General features: G+C 41.7%; 1 protein-coding gene across 3 annotated transcripts; it reads right to left on the bottom strand.

The window, feature by feature from the left end:
• Nucleotides 1-1,310: 1,310 nt before the first annotated feature.
• LOC130180237 (G patch domain-containing protein 2-like) lies at nucleotides 1,311-24,908 on the bottom strand. 3 transcript variants are annotated; one of them, XM_056393677.1, is made up of 12 exons: nucleotides 24,762-24,908; nucleotides 22,998-23,663; nucleotides 17,187-17,248; nucleotides 16,349-16,507; nucleotides 15,861-15,940; nucleotides 15,693-15,757; nucleotides 15,533-15,572; nucleotides 15,328-15,419; nucleotides 10,801-10,883; nucleotides 7,571-7,651; nucleotides 5,326-5,363; nucleotides 4,872-4,892 (listed from the first exon to the last, which is right to left on the bottom strand). In XM_056393677.1, exons 2-10 carry the CDS (start codon nucleotides 23,657-23,659, stop codon nucleotides 7,578-7,580), a joined length of 1,317 nt encoding a protein of 438 aa, XP_056249652.1. In that variant the 5' UTR covers nucleotides 23,660-23,663; nucleotides 24,762-24,908; the 3' UTR covers nucleotides 4,872-4,892; nucleotides 5,326-5,363; nucleotides 7,571-7,577. The 3 variants fall into 3 exon arrangements, with proteins under 3 accessions (XP_056249651.1, XP_056249653.1, XP_056249652.1); XM_056393678.1 differs by lacking the exon at nucleotides 7,571-7,651 and having other exon boundaries at nucleotides 4,775-4,892; XM_056393676.1 differs by lacking the exons at nucleotides 5,326-5,363; nucleotides 7,571-7,651 and having other exon boundaries at nucleotides 1,311-4,892.
• Between the last annotated feature and the right edge of the window lie 1,708 nt (nucleotides 24,909-26,616).

Genomic DNA, 26,616 nt, shown 5'->3' with positions numbered 1-26,616 from the left:
AGGATTTAACTCAAAGCAAAGCTGTGCCTAAGTGCCCAAGCCTCACATAACCACCAGGTAGGGTAGGGATGTCACTATACCAGACTTTTGGTGCCAATACCATTTGAATTCCACGATTCTCAATACCAAATTCGATACCACAGCTAAAAACAGGAAGCAACAGAGGTGATTGCTATCACACATGCACACACGCGCGCGCACACCTCCATATAGCAGCAGTTTAAACTGACGGACATGGTGACAAACCCATGTTGTGAAAATATTCATTTATAAAGTCGGCGTCATATATTACCAGAGTGAACGGTAATGACTGTAGCCTGCTAATGTTATGAGCACCCAGCTCATGCTACCAGTTGTCACTACGTTAGCCTAAACAAGCTAACGTTAGCCTCTGTGAACGATGTGTGGAACGTTGTTACAACAGTTGTCAGCTGTCGCAATTCACAAACAACAACGGTAACATTTCAGGACATAAACATGTTGCCAACGTGTTGTAAATATAGTTTAACAACTGAAACTCACTCACCCTGACTTCTGTGTACAGATCCAGATGCCTGTCTTCGAGCTGCTTGGTTAAGTTTGAGGTGTTTTCCCCCTGTGGCACCGTTTTCACATTGGCTTTTCATTGTCTACAACTTGTCCCCAAAATGCAAAATATCTCCATACACCAGTTCATGCTGCGTGTATTTTTTTTTTAAGTCGCCGCCGACCTGTTGCTGCAGTCATTCCAAGTGTTGTTGTCAGTGTGTACCATGCCTGCCTTCTTCTCTCTGAGTTTGATGTCAGACTAGGACACTTTCAGTGTTTTTTCACTGCTCGTGCCAGCCCATGAAGAATCACATAGTACTTACGACATCTACTTCTACTTAGGGTTCAGTACTTCACATTTTCTGAATTTTGACAGGACTTAGCAAGGAAGTATTGTTTCTAGTGACATACGTAGTGTACAGTCATGTTTTTTGATAATTACATGACTTTACAGCAGCTCAAATATCAATGTGATTAATTTTTATCAATGACGTAATTGATTAATCAACCATTATTTAATGAATAATGTACCTGATATCCATGACAGGGCAACATAATGTTCAAGAATGGGTTTCAAACTAAAAATACTTTGAGGCGACCCAGTGATTAAAATGCATAGCCTACCGTGTACTGTAACCACAATACTGGTTCCATACCAGTCAGAAACCTTTGTCACATGTTATCATCCCCTCTCTCTCTACATTGACGTGAATATAAAGGAGTACATATGTGCAGACCATATTTGTCAGGCAAAATCTTCACATACACGTTTCACACCATCATGATCGCCACAATTAATTTATTGCACACAAATTCAGTATTTGAAACAAACATATACTGCAGTTTTTCTTTTAATACTCATGACATAGAATGATTATAACTTCACCTATTGTATGACAAGAAGGCAAGACAGTAAATATATACACAAATGACAGAAGTAGAAGTACAATTTCTTAAAAAAGCTTCTTATCCATAATATTCCATAATCATGTTCATACAGTTAATTCAAAAGCAGAGCATCCACCTCATACTGACAATTATTTTGACATAACACTGAGTGACGATCACAGAAAACAGAGCTACTGCATAAACGCAGCACTGCAGGTTTGATTGAATTTTACCATTGTAATGTCTCTCTAACATCTAGTGACACCGTGCAGGCTTTCTAAGGGAGAAGTAATCCTCTTTAGATCACTTGCAAAGCAATTAGGCATGCCGCCACTTCTATTAAATATAAAGATAACAGCCTATGAGATAAGATGCTATTTGTACCACGTATCAAATGTGGATAGCTGCCTAAGAGCCCTGATAGCAGGGAGATATATTTAAATCCTTGTAAATGAAATTAAAAAATATGATAGTAAAAAATTAGGGAGACGTATCTACTGTACTATCTATCATGAAAATCAATTTATGAATTTAATGTCTTCAGACCTAAATCCTCAATTAATGGACCTATAATTATGCATCACATAAATACTCAATACTCACATTTTATACAGTGCAATCACTTTAAATACATGGCTTCATGGATGATATAAATTCTAACATTCCACTGAACAAGGCAAATATATAAATACTTTTAGCTGCCAAGAAAACATGAGATAATGTAAAATGTATTGATCACTGCCACACTGACAGTCACGGGAAACCCTTAGACTGCACAGGGTTGGGTTTCATTGTGAGAGAGCGCCCAGATCAAACCGGATCACTCTTGAAACCCAAAGTGAGTTGAACTACGGTGACTCGAAACATGCATTTGTCAGCAGGAACCATAGAGCCTCTTTTGCATGTGTTTCTGTCATCACTACACACTACATAGCAAGAACAAACGTCACTGACAAGAAAGGAGCCAAAAAAAAGGCAAATTCCCCAGTGACCTGTGACCTGGGGCACAAAGGGGCTGTCCTGCATGCATACAGAGGAGGTTCAAACAGAGTTTATGACTGCATTATCTCCCCTCTTCCTCATCACCTCTCCACCCATCAGTGGACACTAGAAGCCACCATGCTGGAGCAGACACACCAGGCATCACTCATTCACTTGCCTCCTAGGTGCCTTTGTCAGGTGATTGCTAGCGGAAAAAGGAAAACAGATCAATACATCTCCCATGGGCCTGACAGGTAATCTTTACCTGGGATGAAATATGAGTGGCACCGGCCTGCTGGATTCCTTAACTGTAACAGGGCAATTGACTGGCTGCACGGAAGCCATTCCCCCACTTCCTGGCCATTGGAAATTCATTTTGGGGCATACGGTCTGGCTGAGATGTCATTATGGTGACTGCTAATTACCAGAGAGGCAGGTGAGGGGTTTCCCTCTTCCTGCTAATGGAACTGCATCTGTACTGATGTGTCTTCCTCTCCTGTCAATGCCTTGGCTCCAAAACACAGACTGACGGATAAGGCTATGGCGAGAAGCTCTCCTTAAAACACTACACAGTCAATACTTGTCACCGTGTTCAGGGGCATATGTCTTAAAAAAGCCATCAATGTATTTATCAAAAGCCTCTTTTTTCTAATTGGGAACCTCAACCTGTGCTGTTCCTATCAATCAGGTGTGTATTCCTGACGTTGAAAGAGCCTACAGTGCTGCTGGACTCCCTGGTCAAGCTGCAGCAGGAGAGACTGGGAGGCGGAGGGGTGGGTGGGGGTGGGGGGTGGGGTTGGGGATGCTCTCTGCCTCAACACTTTGACTGATTCCTGTGGCAGGATGTCTTGTGTGAGGCATCCATTTAGACGAGTGTGCACACACAGCATTTATAAATGTCATCCCTGGCCAACATGATCACATAAAGCCTTCTCAGACGGATTATTGCAGACGTATAACTCACGTTAATTGGCAAATCTCATTCTACTAAATGTGATTCTTCTCTTAAATAAGGCTTTAAAGTGTCTGAAAAGACATGTGATATGTGGCTGATGATTATGCAGTTAATTTCACTAAAAAGATATCCTGCAATCATTATACAAAAGTGCGTACCTGTTCCATCAAGAGGGTTTTTAATGTGTCTCATTTTTAACAACAAATAAACTTATTTAGTCAGAACCAAAATCACTCTGCTGTTTCCCTTCAGGTTGATGTTTTATTGCAAAACACCTGATGAGACTACAACAGAGATGATGTGGTTGTACGCAGGAGTTTTTGTTCATGTTTTAAAGCCTATAACAGTTATCACCCATATGGTTCATGTCAAGCAGAATGCACATCACTTGACTCCAGCAAATGCATTTTTCTGCTTGTATACCAGCTTGGCGAGAACTGTTGTGTTTGATCTCACTGTATGCTGCCATTGATCTTTTAATGCATCTGATGCCGAGGGAGCCAGGGAAATGTATACCCCAAGGGTAGGTGAAAATACCGTGTACAACCCTCCTCTACTGTCTCCAAGAGCTCCTCCAACCCCGCTCTGCTGGCTCTCATCTACCGTCTGCACAGCTCCACAAGCAACGTATCCACCACCGCTGAAAAACAGGCTGTTCAAACAGATTTTGTAGCCGGCCTTGAACTTAAATACGTTTGGGGGAAATTTGAATATGGAAGGTAAGCTGGAGAGAACAGAGACGGCCCTCCACGGACCGCGACTACGCTCCCTCTGTGTTGTGCTAATGAGCACCTTTGTACAAACTGTAGCTTTTCAAATCAATGCTAATAGGAGGCCTGTACTTTGTGTGGCTCTCTACCGGTGGTCGCCTCACTGAACCTGGTAGCAGCATGTGGCAGCTAAACATTCTGATGCGCTCCTGTTTCAGAGTTGGCTACGTGCTGCTGCCCCCCCACCCCCCACCCTCCAGCAGCCACGCAGCCTCACCTGACCATCCTCCCAGTGTTCCCGCTGACAAATGCTGTGCTACAACAGTGGACATAATTGTTGGATTGCATGGTGGCAGGTGGCCTGGAGACTATGTGTGTGGAAACAGGAGGAGCCGCCGAGGCTTGAGTTAAACGAGGAGCCTCTTGACGCTGCCGTCTTCCTTGAGGAGATGACGGAGGGCTTAACGAGGCTTGATTGCATTAACATTTGCCGTACTTAGTATACTACCCGGAAAGACTGGATCTAGCAGTAACATGCTGATTTGATGATGTGCTTTGTATTTTTTCTTTGTCCTAAATTTTGTGCAGCAAGAGGAGTTGAAGCCTTTTCTCAGGCACAACAGATTTCCTTTTTTTTTTTCATGTTCTCCCAAGCTTGGGTGCTTGTCCAGTTTTCAGGTGTCCTCATGGCCCCCCTGGAGAAAAAGTTTCAGGCTGAGCAAAAGACTGGGAACCTGCTGCACTGGCTGCCCCCACGGCCTCTAGGGTTGAGGTGTTATTGGCTCCCTGTGCCTCTTCTCTCTGGTGATCCTTATGAAATGGGTTGCTAGCTGCAGAGAAAAAGAAAGCACATATCATATTCTGGACATATAACACAACAAAAAGAACAAACAAAGTAAAAGATACTTACATAAATCACATTTCTCTTCACTGGACTGCCTCTCAAATAAAAATTAAATTTAGTCCACGACTCACAGATCTCTCCATGTTTTAGGTATATTGAAATAAAACTTTGAAGCAATCCTCTTCTAATAGGTTAAATATTAATGAGGTTTTGGTCAAGTGAGCCAAATCCAATTTGGCCCCATATGACTTGTGGACATGGTTATTAAAAGGCCAATCTGTGCTGCTCCTATGGCTTAACTTCCCCCCTCCGGTTATGCTGTACGAAGCTGTATGTTTTTAACTCCACTCATCACACGTTCACATCTCACTGATGGCCTTCCTTTTCAAAGATCCTCTTTTTCTCTTGATCTCACTCACCTTTAAAGCTTTTTGTCTCTACGAATGAAGGGAAATATCTGAAAGAGAAAAAGGGCCAATTTCCGCAGGAGAAAGAGGAAATCTAAAACAATTGCGCTCCCTAACATGCTTTCCTGCTTTTCCTACTTCAGGTTGATAGTAAATCTTTCCTGGACCCCCCCCCCCCACCTCAAAAAAAGTTGCGGCGGTCACACAAGACATTTGCGAGGCAGTCCCAGAGCAGAGGACAAGGGAACTAGAAGTGACATTGTGGCTCTGGGCTGTCTCAAAGGATTAGGCATTACAGCATTCACTGGCATGTGCTTTTGCTCATTCCCATTATATCTGCTTGTGCCTCTTTCCAGATGACTTCTTCCCCAAACTGATCCGGCGGGCACAATAATTGATTAATATTTCTTGAGGGAACGATGACTAACCGTTGCTGAGGTTCAACCCAAACACTCAGGTTAAACATAGTCAAAGGCCTGGATCAAAATTCAGGGGTTTTCATATCTGACACACAAATAAATGGCTGGGGACATTTAGTTTGGGAGTGTGTTAACATGCAGAGCATACCATATACTAGCCTCTATTCTAAGGTCACGATCAGGATAAGCTCTTTATACACATTTTTACTTTGTGATTGAGAGAACAGACATTTAAATGCAATATTTTAAATCCTACAACATATGTGAAGGCTGCACTACTTAAAGGAAAGAAAGAAAGAAGTCACATTAATCCTACTAATGGCTATATGCATGTATGTTTGTATGTATGTAAAAGTACCAATAACGCTATGTAATAATACTATATATTACAAGTATATTCCCTGCATTCAAAATCCTACTTTGTTTAAAGTACAAGTATTATCAACCAAATGTACTTAATGTTTACAAAGTATAAGTACTTGTTCTGCAGTAACATGGCCCCTGTGATTGATATAGTATCATATATGACATTATTAGTTTGTTATTACTACTACTACTAACTATAACAAACTACTTTATATAGAGCTAGGCAGCTTAGTGGTTCCCAAACCCAAATATATCCTCTTTTTTTTTTTTTAATAATGGATCAATTGAGTAATGATTTAACCTCTTTGTGCCTCTCTCCAAACGTTATAAAATAAAAACAACCAGACAGTGCTTTTATATAAAGGGTCACTATTTCACTATTTTATAAGATTAACATTTGAAAAGTTGCTAGTAGCTACAGCTGTCAGAATAATATAGTAAATTAAGTTGAAATATAAAGTAGCAGAAAATAGAATTACTCCATACAAGTACCTTTAGTTATTTTATTCAAACTGTATTATCTTTGTATATTAATGTGTATAAGAGAATTTAAAAATGATGAATTGAAATCAACTGCTTGACTAAAAGATAAAATAATATATATTATAATAGATAAATTAAAAGGCCATAATACGTCCACCTACACCCATCTGGTTTTACATCAAGGTCAATAAAGATATTACAATGCAAAGGTTTTGTGTCAATGGCAGAATTACAGTACATGCATTTGTTGTGGGTGATAATGGGAGGTTGAATGGAACCATCTTACCATCTTAATAAGCTCTCATGTGATGCTCTCTAAAAACAATCATTACAGGCCTTCCTGGAGCACTCCCCTTCCCCCTGTTTATTAATCAGCTAATTACACATTGACAGTAATGGGTCTGCTGATTCCCACACTTAAATGAACAGGGCTGAATAGCTCTTTAATGATTAGCCTTTGTGTTTCTCTCTCCTGCTCTCTCTCTCTCTCCTTCTCACTCTCATGCGCACAAACGTGCACCCCCACACACACACACACACACTGCTCTTTTCACAATTGAAAACACAGTACATTCAAATCAGACCTCCCGATGAGAAGGTTTGCACACAAGTGAGTCAAGAAGCACCTGACAGACTGAGCTGCTAAAAACAAATCTGTCTCCACAAAGAAGAAAACCAAACAGAAAACAATTAGAGTGAGTTACAAAGGCAGCAGGTATGTGGTTACACTACATCAACCTGAGTGGGTTTCAGTGTGAAGCTAAGCCTCCAGCAACAGCAAAAACCCACCATGAAAGTTTGGTGGAGCAGTGCAGGCAGGTGCAGGTGGAGATGGAGGAGATGGGGGGGTTTTTTGAAGGACGCGAGCAGGGTGCGGAGTGGAGCCGGAGAGGGCGAAATAGTGCGGTGGGCTGCATTTCTGTCAGCAGAAGTGATGGCTGAGTGGTAGCGTTATTTGTCTTGTGCTGCCATACGGCCCTCGCACCAACCTGGGCATTAATGAGAGGGGGCCGGACCGCCGGGCAGGAACACGGCGGGCCTCCGACGCAAGTGATCTGTCACGCAGCCATCTTGCTCGGGCAAGGAGACACATGGAGACAGAGGGGAGAGGAGAGGCGGTAAGGCTGACCAAGGGGCTGGCCTCTACATGGGCACCCTCATGTGGCACTTACCAGCACACAGAGATAACACACTAACAGCCTGACAAGGTTAATTATCAATTGAATTCAACCCCATATATTTACACCAAACTCTTAACTCTTCCTGAAATGTAGCACACTGAATAAGTTCAAGTTTTGGGTTTATTACCATCATCCCTTTATAGAGATAAAGATGAAGGGCATCATAGGAGACGGCAGGGGAGGGGTAAAATTGCAATAATTAATTAGTCTGTGTGAGACCAGCCAAGGCTATTAAAACCCATCAGATTCTTTACGCTCACTGATTCATCTCTGCCTTACAAATAATTCTCCCAAAAATGTGGCACAAGCAGAATGTATTCATTTTTATTCTCAATCACCGGACAAAAATGTGATTTTATCAATAATTCACTTATTAACCACATTCAGTGTACAAAGCCTAAATAAATCCACCTTAAGTGATTAAACTATAATATCAATATATAGTATAACATTAAGTGAGAGCTGGCATGCTTTGTTCTATTTCAAGAAAGAACTTGTTGGATTGAGTTGGATTTCTGGATTGATGGTAGTGAGAAAAGTAGAAAATGGCCAATTTAAGGCTGAGAAATGGAGTGGTCATCTAATCCAAACAGATACCTGGCTTGATAAGTTGTTGTGTTTTTTTTTTCACAGCCAGCTTCAGCACTGCCGCGGAAGTGCTAAAAGGGTAAAGAAAAAAGACAAAGCAACAGCTGGGTACCGCCTCAGTAATTCCCCACGGAGCCCTGGAAGACACCTCGAGCCGCCGACCATTTTCACTCCTGATTACAGAGTTTCAAATCAACCACTAACACATACAACAATCCACTTCCTCTAGCCAACTCAAACAAAGACTCAGCTGTCGTGTTCACTAAGAGCAACACTGCGAGCTGCGCTGTTCTCTCTACTAAATGCAGCAAACAATCTTTCCATGCAAACAAGATGTTTACCGGAAAACATCTCCACTCAACAAATCATTGAATCTGATTTTGTCTCTGTACGCATTTATGTCAGAATGGCAACAAACCAAAATTTGTACACAGAGAGTGTGAAAGCTTGTCAGGGTGAATGTGCATCTCTTGGCGGTGGTGAGATTACCGAGGAGAGACATGGTGCAGCAGGCTGCCAAAGTAAAGATTTATATACAGCAGTTGCAGCTGCAGAAACTGACATTGGACGACATGGGATGCATGATAAATCACAGTGGACAGGGGGCACTAGACTCAAGAAGCAGGAAAACACTCTGAACAGGGCTGAAGGGGGGTGTGCCAATCAGGGACTCTCCTTCGATAGGAAACAGATCATCTTTTAGTCACGAACTAAAAACACACAGTAAAATATATAAGCATATAACAGCATGTGCAGTTGAAAAACATTAAAATATGCAGTATTTATAGTAGTACAATTATTATTGCCTTGTTTGTATCTTGCTGTTTTTGCACAGAAAACACCAATAATTGATTTCATTTGTGGAAAACAATGTGTTTGCTTAAGATTTAAAAACTTCCTTCCTTTACAACAGACTGTGGATCTGTTAACTGTCGAGAAACTGAGGGATGTTCCTCGCTCCCCATGCTGAATATGAGGGGTCCTTAAGGGTCAGGGGTGAATCCTTTTTTACTTTTATGGGAAGTGGTTCAACGCTGGGGAGGTGAAGGACAGAATTGCCGGCCGTTCCATCACTCAGTGCAATAAATGGATGCAATCTGTATCCAAGTAAAGCATTGGCTGTTTTTAAATTCCACCTCTTTTATCCAAATGAATGATGGACCCTGGTACAGTGCACTGTGCGGCAATATTAATATACATCAGAGGCCTGCACCCCTCACTAAATCAGGGAACCACCAGCATTTGTTATTTAAATGACAAACAGCAGCTGCAGGAGTGAAGCACGGAGAGGGGACGCAGAAGAAAAGGTGGACAAACCAATTCAGATTTCAATCCAGCACAGACACAGGGCCCCGAGCCATCAGTCTAATGAAAAAAGGCAGCTCCACTGGTCCAAACACACACAACGGCTGCTGCTTGATGCCACCTCCAACAGGGTGAACTCCACATCACACCTCTGCTTTAAGCAGAAAGCTCCTAACATAACATAGCTACCATCTAACTGTACACTTCCCTTTGCTGTTAACGCACCAAATATTTAACATTTGGTAATTTTGGTAGAATTACAAAAATGTATTAACAAGACTAAGAGCCTACAGCTATGCTAGCTCTGCTAGCTTGGCTCTGCGAGGCTGTATTTAGGCAGAGCATGCTAACATGCTCAATAGGGATGTCGCGATGTACTGGTATTGACGATTACCTTGATATTTAAAAAAATAAATACTGATATGTAAACGATACACGTATGATAATATTGTGATGAACATGTTTGATGTTGTGGATCTTTTATTTATCTGTTCACCTGGTTTCCTTTTCATTATCCATTAAGTGTAACTGTGCTTTTTGTACAGTTATGGTTACAGACTCTCTCTCCACCTCCTAACAACCATTTGCCATTAAAAAAAGACAAAACACACAATAACCAAAGCTAAAGATGAATTTGAGTGAAAGCTTTTTTTTCCTCAAAGTTTCTATAGATATCATGATAATATTCTTACAGTGATTTCTTTTGGCCATGATAATTATGTAGTGAAAATCTGATATTGTGACAGCCCTAACGCTCAAAAACAATGTTAACATGCTGATGCTAAGCACGTATGTTTACTATGCTCAGTGTCTAAGTTTAGCGTTTTAGCACGCTAACATTTTCTATAGCACTAAACATCATATACAGTAAAGTGTGATGGGAAGTATTTCATTTTTTAATTTTTTTAGACTATGAAGTATGAACAATTTGAAATTATGAGGTAATGGATAAAAATATAACATAATATATATAATGTTTTCTGGACCAGAGTCCCAACATCCTCAGAGCATTATTGCTAGCATGACTAAAAATGCAAAGCAACACAAGTTTTTACACTTTCGCAAATGACACCTGCATCTCTTTCTTTGAGATACGTAACATTTTTAAATCTGCAGGTTTCATCACTATGTGCGGAGGGTGTTACCTGATGTTGTGATGGACACAGCTTCTGTTTCCCTACTCCTGAAGTGTCCTGTGCATGACAGTCCTGGGGTGATGTTAGTCTTCCTGGGGACACACACACACACACACACACCGAGCAAACGTTACAAGCAGGCAAATATGATAAAGTAGCTCCCTCCCACAATGCACAAATATACATGTAAAAATTTATAATTTCACAGAAGTCAATAAATGCAAGCACTGCACATTTGCAAACACCTCAGTTTACGTTTAGCCTCAGTGCAGTGGTTTATTTTGCCACATCTTAATTTTTCTTCATTAATCCATGTTTTCAACACAGAATATTCAATGAGGAGAGGTGCTGGGATGCATGTGGCTGAGTCATTGCAGAGTTCACATAAACAAATTACACCTGCTCTATGCCTCCTATGTCATATGTCAGGAGCCCTGAAATAGGAAAAGCCCCCCCACCAGCTTAATAGCCCTGACTTCGGAGATGTAAAGTTAAGGTCAAGGTTCCATCAGTGGGGGGGTGGGGGGTGGAGAGAGAACCAGCTGATGTGATCCTGTGCGGTGTGCATGTTTGTGTATGGGAGGAGTGAAAAAGAGAAAAGAGTGTAGCGTGCAAGGGAGCTACAATAAGACACAATGACAGACCAAAAGATTTGAGTTAAAATCTTACACATTATGTTTGTTTTAAACAACTACACTGTATCTCAGAGAGGATTTAAAGAACAAGATGGCATGCTGTTTAAAAATGCTAATAAACATAACTTGTAAAAACAAATTCATGACAGATTGCTAAACAACAGAGGATCAAACAGAAGAAAGCTCCTTGTTAACCAGCACGGCTCGTCTCAGACTGCAGGCTACATAAAGCTCACAACCCTAACACGGCACATGCTACAATAAGGCCCTGTCAGGGCAGCCTTTTAACAGGCAGCATGTTCCATGACCTCAGCACCCATAAATCACATGACGGGTGTGCAGGCATGGGGTGTCGAGAGCTGTGCAGGGCACACTTTGAGCGAAGTCTCTATGTTGTATAATCAATAGATATAAAAATAAATGGCCTGACCGTTATTCTCTCCCTGCTACCCCTCTCTAATAAAATCCCAGTAATGCATATTTCATTTACTTTTATACTTATTGATTAGCTGTACTCCAGTTAGTAAATCACGCGCCTATCGATCCCTCAATCGTACCTCTGTCGGACAGCACATAACCAGCCATTTGCGCCCCTGATAAAGAGCTCAGGCATTGAACTCCCCACAGTAAATCTTTGCAAACTAACTTTTTAATTCCAAAATCGATCCGCGTTTAAACGTTGCATTATTTCACGAGGCACGCCTGCGGTATTAAAAGTAATACCCTGATGCATTTGGTCTTAATGTGTGGAGGTCCATCCCTCCATCTCTTCCCTCATTACACCGAGGCCAAGGCACTCCAGGGCCCCGGCAGCCTGGAGGGAGGCGAGGGCCCTCCCCTGCCGCTGAGAGCTCCGGGGGCCGCCAGGAGCTCACTGAGACACTCAGCACAATGCTAATCAAACATAAGAATACCATCAGTTGGCTCATTAACCAAGACAAAACACCACCATTCATCTCAGAGAAGAACCCAAAGGCTTTTTATAAGCATGTTACATGGCTCAGTGTAAAACTGAAAGAAGCGGTAAAAAATGCACAGCGCTGTTTTTATTATTTAACATCTGCTACTTCATCAGTTTTAACAACTTGACAGATGTTGGCCTGTTGTTTTGCCCCTAAATATACAGAAACTGTGACGAGAAAACAAAGATTGACTTGGAGGCAATGAGCAATGAAAAAACAAGTAATATGTAATGAAGATGGGTAACAACAACTAAATTCTATCAAAGACACAAGGACACCGAGACAAAAGTCTCCCAGATAGATTTTTCAGGTCATATGAGACACTTTTAAATGCAGTGCCGTCCCTTAGGGTACAAAGTAAAACAGCACTGACACAGGGTCAATTGTAATTTTGGCGCCCACATCCAAAAGCAAATATATCAATTAAAAATAATAAATCAAAAGAGGAGTGAGGAGCCGCAGTTACAAAATGGCCATCTATTTTCATTAGGGTACATGGTGCTTCAGGTGTGAGCAGGATCTCAAGATTAATAGAGGTATTCAAATGAATCAGAAAGGATTAGGGTCTCCAGGGAACATAATCAATAGCTCCAAATCAATAATCAATAGGCCACTCACACCAATATACTAACTGCTGACACCGAGATCTCACAATTAAAATGAAAACTGGGAAGGGAGTGGCGTAAGACTATGATTTATCTCACAGCACAAGTGTCATTTAGAAATAAATAAGTCAATAGATAAAAGCTGCTGCCGCCCGGCTCAGGTGGGAGGCAGTTATGCATTTTAACGTGGCCACCGTCCCCGAGCATTACGGCCAAATCCCACAAAGCATCGCGCCTATTCACGCGCCGACACCGGGATAAACAGCACGCAACCTCATACAGCCTTTATCACTTAACATCAAATCTCTGATTGTCGCCGTCAGCCCGTGCCAAACAGGAGATGACAGCTTTTATTAATACAGTATCATTTCAACCTGGCCACAGTACAAGATTAATGTTTACACTCTGCCCACAGAGAAAACACTTTTCTCTCAAGGGTGTTTGGAAACAAAGAAAAGTCAGATGTATGAGAGCTCGGCGCTGGAAAAATCGATCACGCGGGCGAGATGTTCAAAAGAAATGAAAATGCAGTGAAGTGAAATCAAGAGTGGATATTTAAAAGTTTGTTAAGAGCAGGCACGAGCAACTATAGCATTTCCAATTGTTGTGCAAAATAAAAATTCTAACTGCCGGGTGTTGTGTGTTTTGGAGGAAGTTAAGGGAAGTAAATGGGTGCCGCGTGTAGAGCTGGGTCATGAGGACAGAGCAGACATCTCACTGGAGAGTGGATTTGAGCAGCTTTGGGAGATAGATTCAGCTCGTGCCGTCCAACGGGACACATCAGAAGCCCCTCTCGTCAATCCCCCCTCTCTCCCTCATTCATTTGGGAGTATGATTTATACTTTTTGAAGTGAAGGGTCTTGAATCCCACTATAAAGGAATTAAGAGGTCTCCCCTGAGTCCGCCATTCAAATGAGAGCATGGCAGGGATATGAGGGCTTTTTAATAGAGAGAAATTAGTATTCACAATGCCTCAAACTGGAATCTGAAGGAACCTTTCAGGTGGAGAAGAAAGGGCCAGTTTAGAAAAGAAAGCCCTAAGAAGTCGGGGGCTTTTCATAGCAGTCGTGTTTTTGCCCCTCATCAAGGAGTGCTGGAGCGCTCTGTGAAATAACCCAAGAGAGAGGGAGGAAAAACTGTGTGTGTGTGTGTGAAACAAAATTAAGAATGCACCATAAATAGGCAGAGTGGAAACAATACAACGAGGAGTCCCACAGTCTCGAGGCCAAGGGGGCTGCTCGCCTCCTCAATAGTCCCCCATGCAGATCCAACAGTTCCGGGGATGACTGGGAGCGATGTGACGCTTTGACAAACATCTTTTGGATAAACCTTTTTTTTTATGTTTTTGTGCAGTGCCAGAAATACAGGGATTTCAAACTGCATTACGACTATGTCAACACATAGTATTTCTCTATTTGTGAACGGTGACCTTGAAAACTACTGACTTGAAGTGTTACTGCATCCAACTGTAGCAGTCTGTTGTCACCTCAGCTAAGACTTGGGGGCAGGATTGCCAGTAACACTAACGCTAACACTGGTGTTCTGGAGACCCAGCGGCCTCTGCACTGATGAAGTCTGAAACAGAGATACATTATTTCTGTACGCTGTTAAACATGGTACAACACAATGGGTTTTCATAGGCTCTACTGCTGCCAAACTCTAAATTACTTCTAAATTAGTCAATTAAAATTTCTCTTATTGGAGTTTTATAACAGTTAGACCTCTCTGGGGTCTAAGTGACACCAAACATAAGTAACGTCAGTATGTAATATCATGTACAGCACATATAATATATAAAACTAAAATTAAATATTTGTTTGTAGCCTTCATCAACAAAAAGTTACCACGTTTCTACACAATGGGATTTAATGATATACATATATATATATATGTGGAAAACATATTAGCATAATTAAATTTACACATACAGCATTTGGTTCTGTGAGACCCCAAACAAAAGAAGTAAAACCTTTGGGTTAAGATGAATGTGGTCATTTACAATATGTGTGCATCTGTGTGTATGATTCACTACTGCAAACAACATGCATCAAGTATATGTTCCCCTCCATTACAGCCTGATCTAATCTTAAAGGGGGAAGACGAAGATTTGGAGCCATCACCCACAACCCACCGAATGTGTCTGCCCACACACAGTCGCTGAGGCATTATTTTAACATAGATTACTTTTGTTAACAGTGACCTTTGCTCTGCAACTAATTCATTTAAGTGACTTGGCCACAGACTTGTCTATCAATATATTGAGCTTTGATAGAAAAGACTGGTGTCTCCAATAGGCCCTTGAGAGGCTGCTTTATTTAACATGGCATCAACTACCTGTTTCTGCAGATTGAAGAGGAAGATCGGAGATGGGAGCTCTCTGACACCATGTCAATAGGACACACGGGTAATGGGCACAAAGGGTTCAACTGGAAATTGAAAGGTATCAATGACATTTAGATGTTGAAATTTTACCATTAGTCTGAACAAACTGGGGTCAAAAAGATAATAAGGCCTGGAAAAAACTTGTATTGTAACATACCTGGCTTCGGTCTCGTTTTCCAACAGAAGGCAGCCAAAAGCTAAAAGGAAATGTTCACAGTATAATTATTGGACAAAAAACAATGATGGAAACAGATGGACTTAATACCAGAAGAGCTCTTTATAATGTTGCTTTAAGAGTTTGAAACAGTATATCTTACTCTCTCTGGTAAGGATCTTGGGAGAAATGTCTCAGTCTCTCTACAAACACTGGCATGCTGTTGCCCTGTTCAACATAAATCAAACGCACAGAGTAAAAATCAAACATAAAAAAAACTTTTTCAGTAGCTGCAAGTCTACTGATGTGAATGATGCAAGTTTGCTTTAACCTTGCTGGGAATCCTCCTCCTATCCTTCCTGATGCAGCAGGCAGCAGAGCCAGGCAGTTGTTTAAGACGTGAATGATACCCTGCAACAGAACAAAAAAAAAAAACATTTTATTTTTCTGTGTTGCAAAATGATCAGAAAAGATCATTAATATTAAAAAAAGAGTCAGGAAAATAGACACAACAAGTCAAACTTAACACCGAACTAACCATCTGGCTTTATTCGACCCTGAGGAGAAAGTGACCAGTGATATTTAACCTGACCAGGTCAGGGTGGCTCATAGCCTTTATGCAATGTCTAACATACAGTATATTTGAATGGTTTGTAAACAAGCAAACAAATCCTCAGCATACTGGAAGCCAATGCAGAGAACAGGGATGGTTAAAGGACAAGTGGTTTCCTCTCTTATTCTACAGAATGAAGAAGCAGGCACAGTCTTCCCAGGACTGTTGTTAATTTGTGTCTAAAAGACAGAATGATCCTCTTTTACTTCTCTGAGAGGGCCGTGCAGGTTGCAGAAAGGTGGGCGATGGGCGGTTATCCTCAAGGGAAAGCTGGTTGTCTGAGTCCCAGTTGGGCAACAAGCCTGCCATGCCTGTCCCAGCTCCACAGTCCCCCTCGAAGAACCAGTCACTCTGCTCGTCATCGCCTGCGCACAGGGACAGGGAAGATGCTGCATGGGCTGGCACGTCACTGCTGCATGCTTCTATCATATTTTTACCCAAAGTACTTTTCTACAATTTCCAATATGAGAATTTCCGAATTTAAAATTGTGCTGTCGTACTATACCTAACCCACTTTAAGCCCCACTTAAATCTGCAGTGCCGCCACACACACACCAGTTTACCTTATAAGTGCCATTGCAGCTTCCATTAAAATGCTGAAGTAAAAAGCACCAGCACTGTAAAACACTTTTAACCACAGCACTGTTTGAGGACAGCCAGCTCTACTCAGACCTGTCAGTCAGCAAGGCGCACACAGGAACCATGCCTCTCACAGTCAAGGTGTAGTGACAACTGTTAAATCAGAGGCCGCCTGGCCCCGCCATGGCTAATGAGATTAGCAAAGGCTTCAGCGCTCATTAACACGACATGACAACGTCTTATTAGAGTCGCCTGGGTGCCCAGCAACCAGCCCATTGTATCGAAATCTCCCTCTCCAGCCCCAGCATTCCCCGAGAGTCGAGGAGGGTGTTGTCCAAATCTGACAACTCCTCATCTTTCTTTACATGTTAAAAAAAAGCTTTGTCTGTGAGCTCCAAATACTCAAAATCCAATCAGCTGTTTACTTGCTAGTTGCTGAAGTTTCTGCAGTGTATGTTTTAATACCTTGTCTTCCTTCATCGTTGGTGAAAAGACCAGGGTCACTGCTGCATGTGCTGCTGGTTTCACTGCAAAGAAAAAAGGAAAGACATCACATGTGAATGACTGCAGCTGACCTGCTCTTTAATATCAATGACATCTGAGAATGGAGAACTCTGTTTTGATTTGTCATCTCAGAGCTGATGGGTGCTTTAGGTCAGACCATGTTATAGCATCTGAAAAGTGAACAATGTAAATCAAAAAATTTACATGCCCCTGAATGTCAATATTTAACATGTAGCATTCAGTAAAGAAAATAATGAAGAAGTCTGGAGCTAGAGGTCGACATAAATGGAAATGACACAAAAAGACAGCGAGCTGTGTTTTCCCTTGTTGCGATAGCAAACACAAAGGCATGAGGAGAGACTCTGATCGAAGCCACTGAGTGACATGCACAATCTAATTGAATATCCTCCGCTGTCAGCTCCAATCTAATCTGGCCTGCGTTGTGGAGGATGACAGGAGAGCGAAACACATTCCCCTGCCCGCCCCTCCTTCTGGGTGTGCCCCACACACAGAGCAACCCACAGACGTGCCGCTTCCACACAACAACTGGCCAACATCTGCTGTGTGGGCTGCCACCTCTTATTGCCTAGCCTGTTCCATCGCCGCTCCTCTTCACACCCCCAGGCAACCCCAGTTACACTAACCTCCATACCCTCTGTGCCCCATCCGCTCACCCAGACCACCCTGGGTTTCTCTGCCTTTCTCACACCTCAGCCACCTTGGACTGGGACCTCCAGACACTTCAAGGTCACAGGGAGGGAGGGAGGGGGTGGTGATGAAGATAGAGGTACAAAAAAGGATTTATTCTTTCTGCAAGTATACCAACTTGTCACACTGCTGTCACTGCTTACTTTACAGAAACGCAACAAGCACATGTATTTTTTTTTAAAAATCTATTTGCTAAAGCACTTTTCTAAATGCCAGTTAGTTTAATGGACAAGTCACGTCCAATCAAATGGGTCCTACATTAGTTCATTTTGAGTCAAGTCAAAAACACTAATGTGTATGTAATGTGTGAAAATAGTCCCCCAACAAAAGCACCATTTATTCCTGTTGGGTTAATCAGTGCCCAGCTGTTTTGTGAAATTATGGAGCAACTATATTTCATTCCATTTTCTTTATTTAAGCAAGATGCATATTTTTTCAACATTTCTGTAAATGTGCCAGTGTTAGCTAATGTGACAGCTAATGTTCAACTACAGTCCTTTTATATATTTATATATTTGTGACCTGAACTGTTACGATTTTTCTACAGTGTAGGAACTAGTTTTGTGGCTGATTCCAGCTGTTGTTCCAGAAGGCACAAAGTATTGAGAGATGTACTAACACATCGTTGGTTTTTGTCTTTAGCTGATATTTGTTGACAATACGAAAGATTAACAATAAGACCACCCCTACCCTTCAAATAAAGCTAATTGCCATTCAAACTACTTCATGAAAGAGACGGAGCTCAATGCTCCTTACTGCCTTGCATTTTGCCTCCTGTCTAACATCGCTGACCTTGCTTACAGGAGAGAGCTGGAGGGTCAGATATGCGCTGATACGATGCTTTGCCATATTGCACAGGCCTGCCAGTGACGACAGGATCAGAAATACGTCCGCCCAGCCTGCACGCCTTCCAGGCCAGATGGTCCTGCATCATCTCCCCTCACATCCAAGAGAAGCAGATGTGAGAGGGAGCAGGCCTCTCCGGGGAATCTGGAAGATGTCTGGCCGGGCCGAGAAATCCTAGACTGTCCCTCCACCCCCCATCCAACCCCCTCAGCCCTCTCTCCAGACTGATTCCCCAGGCCTCTCCTCAGCTGTACCCCACCTCTGGACACATCGGCTGGCATCTGGAGCACACAACTCTCCCACAGCGGTAGAGGACACAGCCAAAGCTCTACAATACGCAATAACTACCTTTTTGGTTTTATGCTTCATTCCACAAGCTTTCTTTGAAATTAGGAACCAGTGATGATTAACTACCAACAGCATGGCATCTTCCGCCATTTTCTAAGGACATAAATGTGTTTGCTTCTTATTGGAGAGACTATGCAAAGTTTGAAAAAGAATCACAGGTATCAACAATTAATTAGAGACACCCATTAAGTATTTATCTGTATTAACGGTGTAATGTGATGTCGCTTGGAGCAGCACAGGGCCGATGTGAGACCGTTTCCATTAAGTAGTGTCTAATTAATGCCAATGAATAATTGAGACCCCCATTTTTCTTGGGACCAAAAAGAAACACCTCTTCTTTCTTCAGCAGTGACCTTTGTCAGGAAAACATTTTAGGAAAACTTTGTCTTCGTCTCACACAGATACAAGTCAAAACATATCACTGCAGAGTTTGATGAGAGCTCACCAAATACAGTCAGCACAAAGTAACACTTCCCCAGTCCCCAGAAAAGTAAGATATTCTGTTGTGGATTAGGCGCCATAAAAACAGATAAGTCTTAATTAGATAAAATGCCACACGTCCATGGTGAAACAAAAGCAAGGGCAAAAACAAAAAGTGCATTTCAGTGTTTTAGGGCTGAACTTAACTCCCCGCATGACCCTATTGTCTCTATACAAGCCAAAGAGGTGAAGCAAAACACAGTATCCAGATGAGCACTAATCATTAGGATATAATCCTCAGCTCCTGGGAGAGGCAGACCAGTTTGCACAGAGATTACAGGCTAGCCGCCATTTATTGAGCCTGGGCTCATTCTGCAGAGGAATAAAGAAGAGGCAGAGACGAAGGGGGGCAAAGCGCTGATAACAATGGATCTGTGGGCTCTTCAAACAAGCCGCCCCAACCCAAATCCATGCTCTCTTCCATGGGTGTCTGATTATAAGGTTATCCCACCCTCCCTGAGCTGCAGTAATTGGATTAGTCTCAGAGATTTATGAAAATTAACTTCAGCAAATGCTGCACTGCTTCCCCAAAAACTCCTCATAGAGTTTTCAAAATATAAATTACAGCATGATAAAGCTGAGTGTGAGAAAAGCTCACACAGCGGCTTTGTTTTTCCTGGTGGCAAGGGTTGAAGTCAACATCACCAGTAGCGGCACACAGCTGGAGACGGAGGCTAAGCCCGGGACAGCGTCTACCCACAGGTGAGGCCTGCTTGCTGGGCCAGCCTGGGTGCCAGGTGGCCTCACTGCCAGCAGGCTGGGCCAGGTCTAATCAAGGATGTGGAGCCCAACTGGAGCTGCCAACATCTGCTCCCCTTGCACTTGGGTGGCTGAAGGCAAAGCTCTGCTCAGTATGCACATAAGAGAAGTGACCTTGAGGAGAGGCACGACCAGACACTCCATACGAAAAAGGTTAATGGAATGAATGGAGACCAAAGAAATCTGAGTGCTTCAAAAGACATTTCAACAATGGCATCTGTGTCCGGCATCAAACGGACCGTACACTCTCTGAGTATAAATATTGCTGTTGTACCACTGTCACTCCCTCATCACTGCTGCCATTTGTTCATATCCTTTGCCTCCACCAGGGCCTAACCATTAGATTGTTGAGCCCTCAGTACGGCGTGGCAGTCTACTGAGCAGCAATCAAGAGCGTTGGCGTTGTGTAAGTGAGAAATGATTGACAGCGTGCCATGGTGTTCCCATTTATTTCTTCTCCGGAGCCGTTTTCTGTCAGAACGGCTATTGATTTTTCCATAAAGTAAGAAAACAAGTACCGTTTAGGGGCTAGGGAGGTCAGCACAAATGAAACCAGAAGATGTAAAGCCTTCTGTCTGTCCCATTACCGGTTACCTGAAATGTCGTCTTATCATATATTTTATATGATCAACGGATAATGAGATCACTAAGGAAATAACACTGTGCAGGAGCATAACAGGACTTCAGGGACAGGAGCGCCAACACTTAAACAGAAAATAAAGTGTGATTGTGCAACTGACCAGCACTGTACACCATATATGTCTATTTATCAACTCATTGTACTCAATATATGAGGTATTTAATACAAGAAGCAACCATTTCTATATAGTGAAAAACAATTACTCAGCTATTCATTAATGTTAATGAGGATGATCTTCCTCAAAAAGGTATGAACTAACCTCTTCTCCTGATGTTTATTCCTTCTTTACCCAATCAAAGGAGTTTTTGGTGAGTTTTACCTTGACCAAACCAAGGATCTAAGTCCCTATTTACAAAATTTGCCATCCTCCATTTTATCTGTGTCAAAATTCTCAGTGCAAACTTTATGCACTAAACAGTGCCCTCAAAAGTTCCCACAGTAGAACAAATAGCGTCTGTGGCCTGTACACAGCCTCCCAGTGAAGACAAAGTACAGAGATAAATATCACAACAGAAATACTACATTACAAGTCCTGCATTCATAACTTTACTTAGAGGTATTCGCAGGAAAATGTACTTTAAGTATCAAAAGTAAAAGTACTCCAACTGACAACAGAATCTGTCATAGTGTTAAAGTATTATATCACTGTATTATTAAGGTGCATTTTAATGATCTTCTAAAGTTTTATCTGGTTGAAGTGGATTCAATTTTAACTTTATATAATGCAGGGTAGTTTAATTTATAAGAATGAGATGAATTTACTATTAGCTGGCCACATATTCTGTATGTATTATCTTAATCTTCAAACTAACTAGTAACTACAACATACTGAAAGTGCAAGTACCTCAAAATTGTACTTGAGCACAAGTAAATGTACTTGGTTACACCACTGCTATATTAATATATATAACAGTCCCACAATCCAATGCGTCACATTTATAGATAAAAAAAATTGTAAATTGTCAGTGACGGTGCAAATGAGGATGTTTCATAAGTACCTGAAATCTCTGCTCACTACAGAGTAAACTACTGAGAGTCTGTTATAGAGGAAGTAGTGAGCGGGTGAACGCGAAGGTGACAGTAGTAGTAGACAGAATTATTCTTTTGTCACAATTTATTCTTTTTTTCCATACTATACTGCAATAATTACCTCACTGTAATAATATAAATTCCTCTCTGCTGCCAGTTACAGCAACATTTAGTTCTGCTAAATAAAATGCACACAAGACGGTGCACTCTGGGACACTGGGACAGTCACAGCTTTAATTACCCAGCCCAAGACAAGAATTCATTTCAAAACAAATCAATACCACACCAAGTCACTTATTTATTTGTGACAATATTTCTCGAAAGGAAATAATGAGTTGGCAGATGCCCGGAGGCATAACTATCAAAGATCCCTCCCTGGTGATCATTTCAGCTACAGGAGATGAGGATGAAGAGACTCTATCATTCATTTTTAATGTCAACTCAATACTTTAAAGTGGAGTGGCATGATTGTGATACATTTTTTTGGCTTAGTTGAGGACACGCTGAATATTGACAACTCGCTCGATGAAGACAGGCAGTATAGATCATCTTAAATGTCGCCTTCTTTAATTGCTTCTGTCTGATAGTAGTTATGCCCATGACTTTTATGTTATGGGTTTAACTGCCTTGGTAACTTTCCATTTAAAGGGTAAAAAGGGCTTTTAGAGTTTTGAGCTCCTTTTTCGGTATGGTTTTAATCTTGACTCTTTAAACAATGACAGGGTTAACATTTGGCTTGTTGCAAAACTGTAAATTAAATGAAAGGTTCTGAAAGCTGGAAATGCTGATTTTTCACAAATAATGGACCTCAAAGTTCTTTCTATACACCTAAATGGATGCCAGATGGAGGCCTAAGTGTGTAACATCATTGTAATGAATTAAAGGGTTAGGTTTAACTCCAATGGAAAGACCAAATTAGGAGAAAAAAAAATGCAAATATCCTTCCTTGAATCCAACATTACCCTTCAGACATGTTTTCATCTGCACCATCTCTGTGCTCCTTGGCCATCTTCCTCTTCCAGCATTCCTTTCCCATCAGCCTGGCTCCTTCAGTCTGTCTTTCTGCTCCCATCCAACCACCTGACCTCTTCTTCGAACCGGACAGTTGCTCCATCCTAGATGGCCTGTACCTCCGTTTCCCATCCACACCCGAAACATTTAACTTCTGCTTTAGCCTGACCGTGACGCCTGAGGTCATACGTTTGACCTTCCTTCGCCTCCTGAGCGGCCGTCCTGGATTATTCTCACTGAAGGAGTCAGACTCTGGCCAGGAGGGCTGCCTCGTCCTGGCCGGGCCTCTCATGACGGAGTGCCACTGATTGGTTGAAGTCAAGTCGTCAGAGTCACTGCAGTTGGCTACAGAGGCAGCGATGGTCGAGGAAGAGTTCTCCCTGTAGTGTTTAGCCTCGTCCAAACTGGACTCAGAGGCCTCAATCCAGCAACGTCTGTGCTCTGTCAGATACAGAGGGGACTCGCGGTAGCGCCTGCGCACTCTGCGGCGGCGGATCTGCCGACGCTGCTGCAGGGGACTCAAGACCATTTCCTCCCACAGCTCCCCCAGCTTGCTCTGCTCCGAGGTCTGCTCCAGCGCAGACACCAGGTCCTGCACCAACTCATCCATCATGGTGCTGAACATAAGACACATCAGAGGAAACTTTAGTGGTGTGGTGACAAACCATTAAAACTATGAATGATGGTGCATCAAAATAACCTGCAATAGGTTTAAGCAGGGTCGATAAGTCATCTGATCTGAATGACATAAAACAGTGTTGCAAATCAGGACTTTGTCACTGAGACTATGAATCACCTTGATCTTTCAGGTGGTTCATGTCCTGGATTAGCCAAAAGGTGATATTCCCATGTGGTTATTCTATCAAATACATATAATATATATCAATACCATTATTTGAAATTGCATTTTATCAATATTGGCCAGCCCTATTGTGTCAGGATATTGTACCCAGCCATGATGGATCAGGCAGCTTGAGCAAATTTGTCTTTTTTGGTTTGCTGAACTGTAAATAGAAACACTTGTCACTAGAGCAGAAAAAATATTGCTATACTCATTACTTAAAGCATGCTCGTCTACTTTGCTTTGGGTCTATGGAAGTTATCTCTGCCTCTTCTACAATGGACTTCTCTCTAAAATGGTAAAATGGTGTATCTAGAAAGAGTCTCTTTGTGGAAATCTGTTACTGATGTATTAAGGATTAAGGTTGGATTTCCTGTTATCCTGCAGCATTGGTTATATTTGGCCAGTCCTCTAAATGAAAAAGGAAATGCCAAAGTGCAATGTACACCAGGTTTTTCCTTTTGAGCAATAAAATAATAGCAAGCTGATTTGTCCTCTAAGTAGCTGCATCAAATAGTGGATTGTGTGATTACAGCGGTGTAAATTTTACTGTCTGAGCGTTTGCACGCCGGCAGCAGCTATAAAACACTCACAGCATCTTCATCAGTAGCTAAGAAAGCAACTGTGAATCTGTACAACGACAGTGCAAGGAGACAATAGCAGAAGCGGGCTGGTCGGTCTGCTTGCTCAGTACAGACTGTGTGTTACATAACAACCCACACGTGAGATCAGCACAAGGACAGCAACACATCTCTCCAGTGTTAACTATCAGCGACACACAGCGTTAAACACTGCCTCATATACACGCTACACAAAGCAGTTACCATAATGCTACACAATAAGAGGCAATAATCCACTGTGTTTGTGCACTCACCAGTCGCAGCTTGTCTTGTTTTGTTTTCAGCACAGCTGGGACGCCACACGCACTTCCGCCCTTCTGTCCAGCCAATCAGGTGACTCCGCCTCGCTGTGACTCTTCGGCAAAAACAGCCCGCCACAGCACCGCAATGTTCGCCGCAGATAAGGACCCAAACTCAGCCTGCCATGCAGCAGATAACACAGTCAACTTTTCCACTGACCACTGACTACCATTACATTCACTTAGTGTATTATAACTTATTACTGCAGCTTTCCTGTAATGTTCCTGTGTGAACTCATGGTGCACAGTAGAATTATACTGATCCTGTCGTTTTATTGTTTTATTGTTATTTTTCCTATGATGGGCTATTAGGGGAAATTTTTAAATCTGATGTTTGGTCTAATATTAAAGGGGAATTCTAGCTTATTTATTTCACACAACGCTGAAATCTGATACATTTCCTCAAGTGATGGCACTTGAATGAACTGTTAGCATTTGGATTGCATTGTGGGTAATTTAGGTGCCAAGTTTTGGAAAGGAAGAATAAATGCATATAAAAAAAAAAAAAGAAGAAAAAAAGCAGCTGACACTGAAAATATGACACTATGTTACACTGATTTCCAGGAAATATTAGAATTGATTTTGTAATTTTAATGCTTGTTCTTAAGGCCATACTTAGTCTGGCACCTCAATATCTATCTGACATGCTTAATCCGAACTATGGACAAGATAGACCCCTCGGGCCAACTGGGGCAGGTTTCTTCCCCAGGTCTCCACAAAACTGATCAAACTGCCTTTAGCTTTTGTGCTCCAAGCCACTGGATGCTACACAATTATAATGCTCTAATGCTAAATCATCTTTTAGAAAAAAAAACTGATCGGTTGTTGGTCTTGATCATTTTATTTTATTAATGGTTCTTAATTCACATGCATCACTTATGTGTTCGTTTTGATTTGTGTTTATTTATGTCTGATGTTTTATCTGTACACTATCCACATAGTTTTTGTGGTTGCAACTTCTATGTAGCAAACACTTTGTGCTTCAACCTGGAATGGAAAGTGCTACATAAATAAAGCCTTGCTTGCTTGTGTTATAGAGGTGTTATGTCACCTTTATGGTTATGTTTGTTTAAGAAGCCATAAAAACAAAAATGAAGACAAGAGTCATACCGCCCTACATTTCAAACATGAAGTCACACCAACAAAAGGGAGTAAGGGGCAGAAGAATATATTACTATTTTCTAAGTAAGACCATATGAAGTCCTCAGTCCTCAGTCTTGGAAGAATGATAAAGCCCTTTTACCTGCCACATCCAAAAAGTCCTTCAACCAATTCTAAATTTTAAAACAATTTGTTTCCAGTTCATTAGCATCCACTTAGCTGATAGAGAAGCCAGACTGATAAATAGGTGCAGGCTACCATTTTAAAATGAGCCAAGTAAACAAACTATTGCACATGGTTTGAGTGTGTTGAGAACACGGTAGAGGTTTTCAAATACATCAGCCCAAAATCTCCTCACCAGTGAACCATGCATCAGTGTACCCTCCGCCTCCACCTCACAACCATACCTACATAAGTCTGTATACACAAACTTATGTGTATACATGAGTGTGTGGATTGAATTATAAAGTCAGATTAAGCAATTTACAATACATCTACTAAAATAATGCAGTGCAATATATTAATACAAAATACAAATACAAAAAATAATAAACTCTCCATTACAAGTTTCAGTGAAACTCAGAGAATAGGCTTTACACTTTATCAGATTGCATGTGAAGATAAATGAGTGTCAAGAAGTCTGTGCTTTGCTTAAGACTTCAAGCCATTATTTTAAATCTACACATATGTTAACATTTTGTTCATTTCT

This window comes from Seriola aureovittata, chromosome 13 (genome assembly GCF_021018895.1).
Source record: "Seriola aureovittata isolate HTS-2021-v1 ecotype China chromosome 13, ASM2101889v1, whole genome shotgun sequence".
NCBI lineage: Eukaryota > Metazoa > Chordata > Actinopteri > Carangiformes > Carangidae > Seriola > Seriola aureovittata.
Note: the sequence above shows the minus strand (reverse complement) of the source record. Positions and strands in the feature narration are given on the sequence as shown.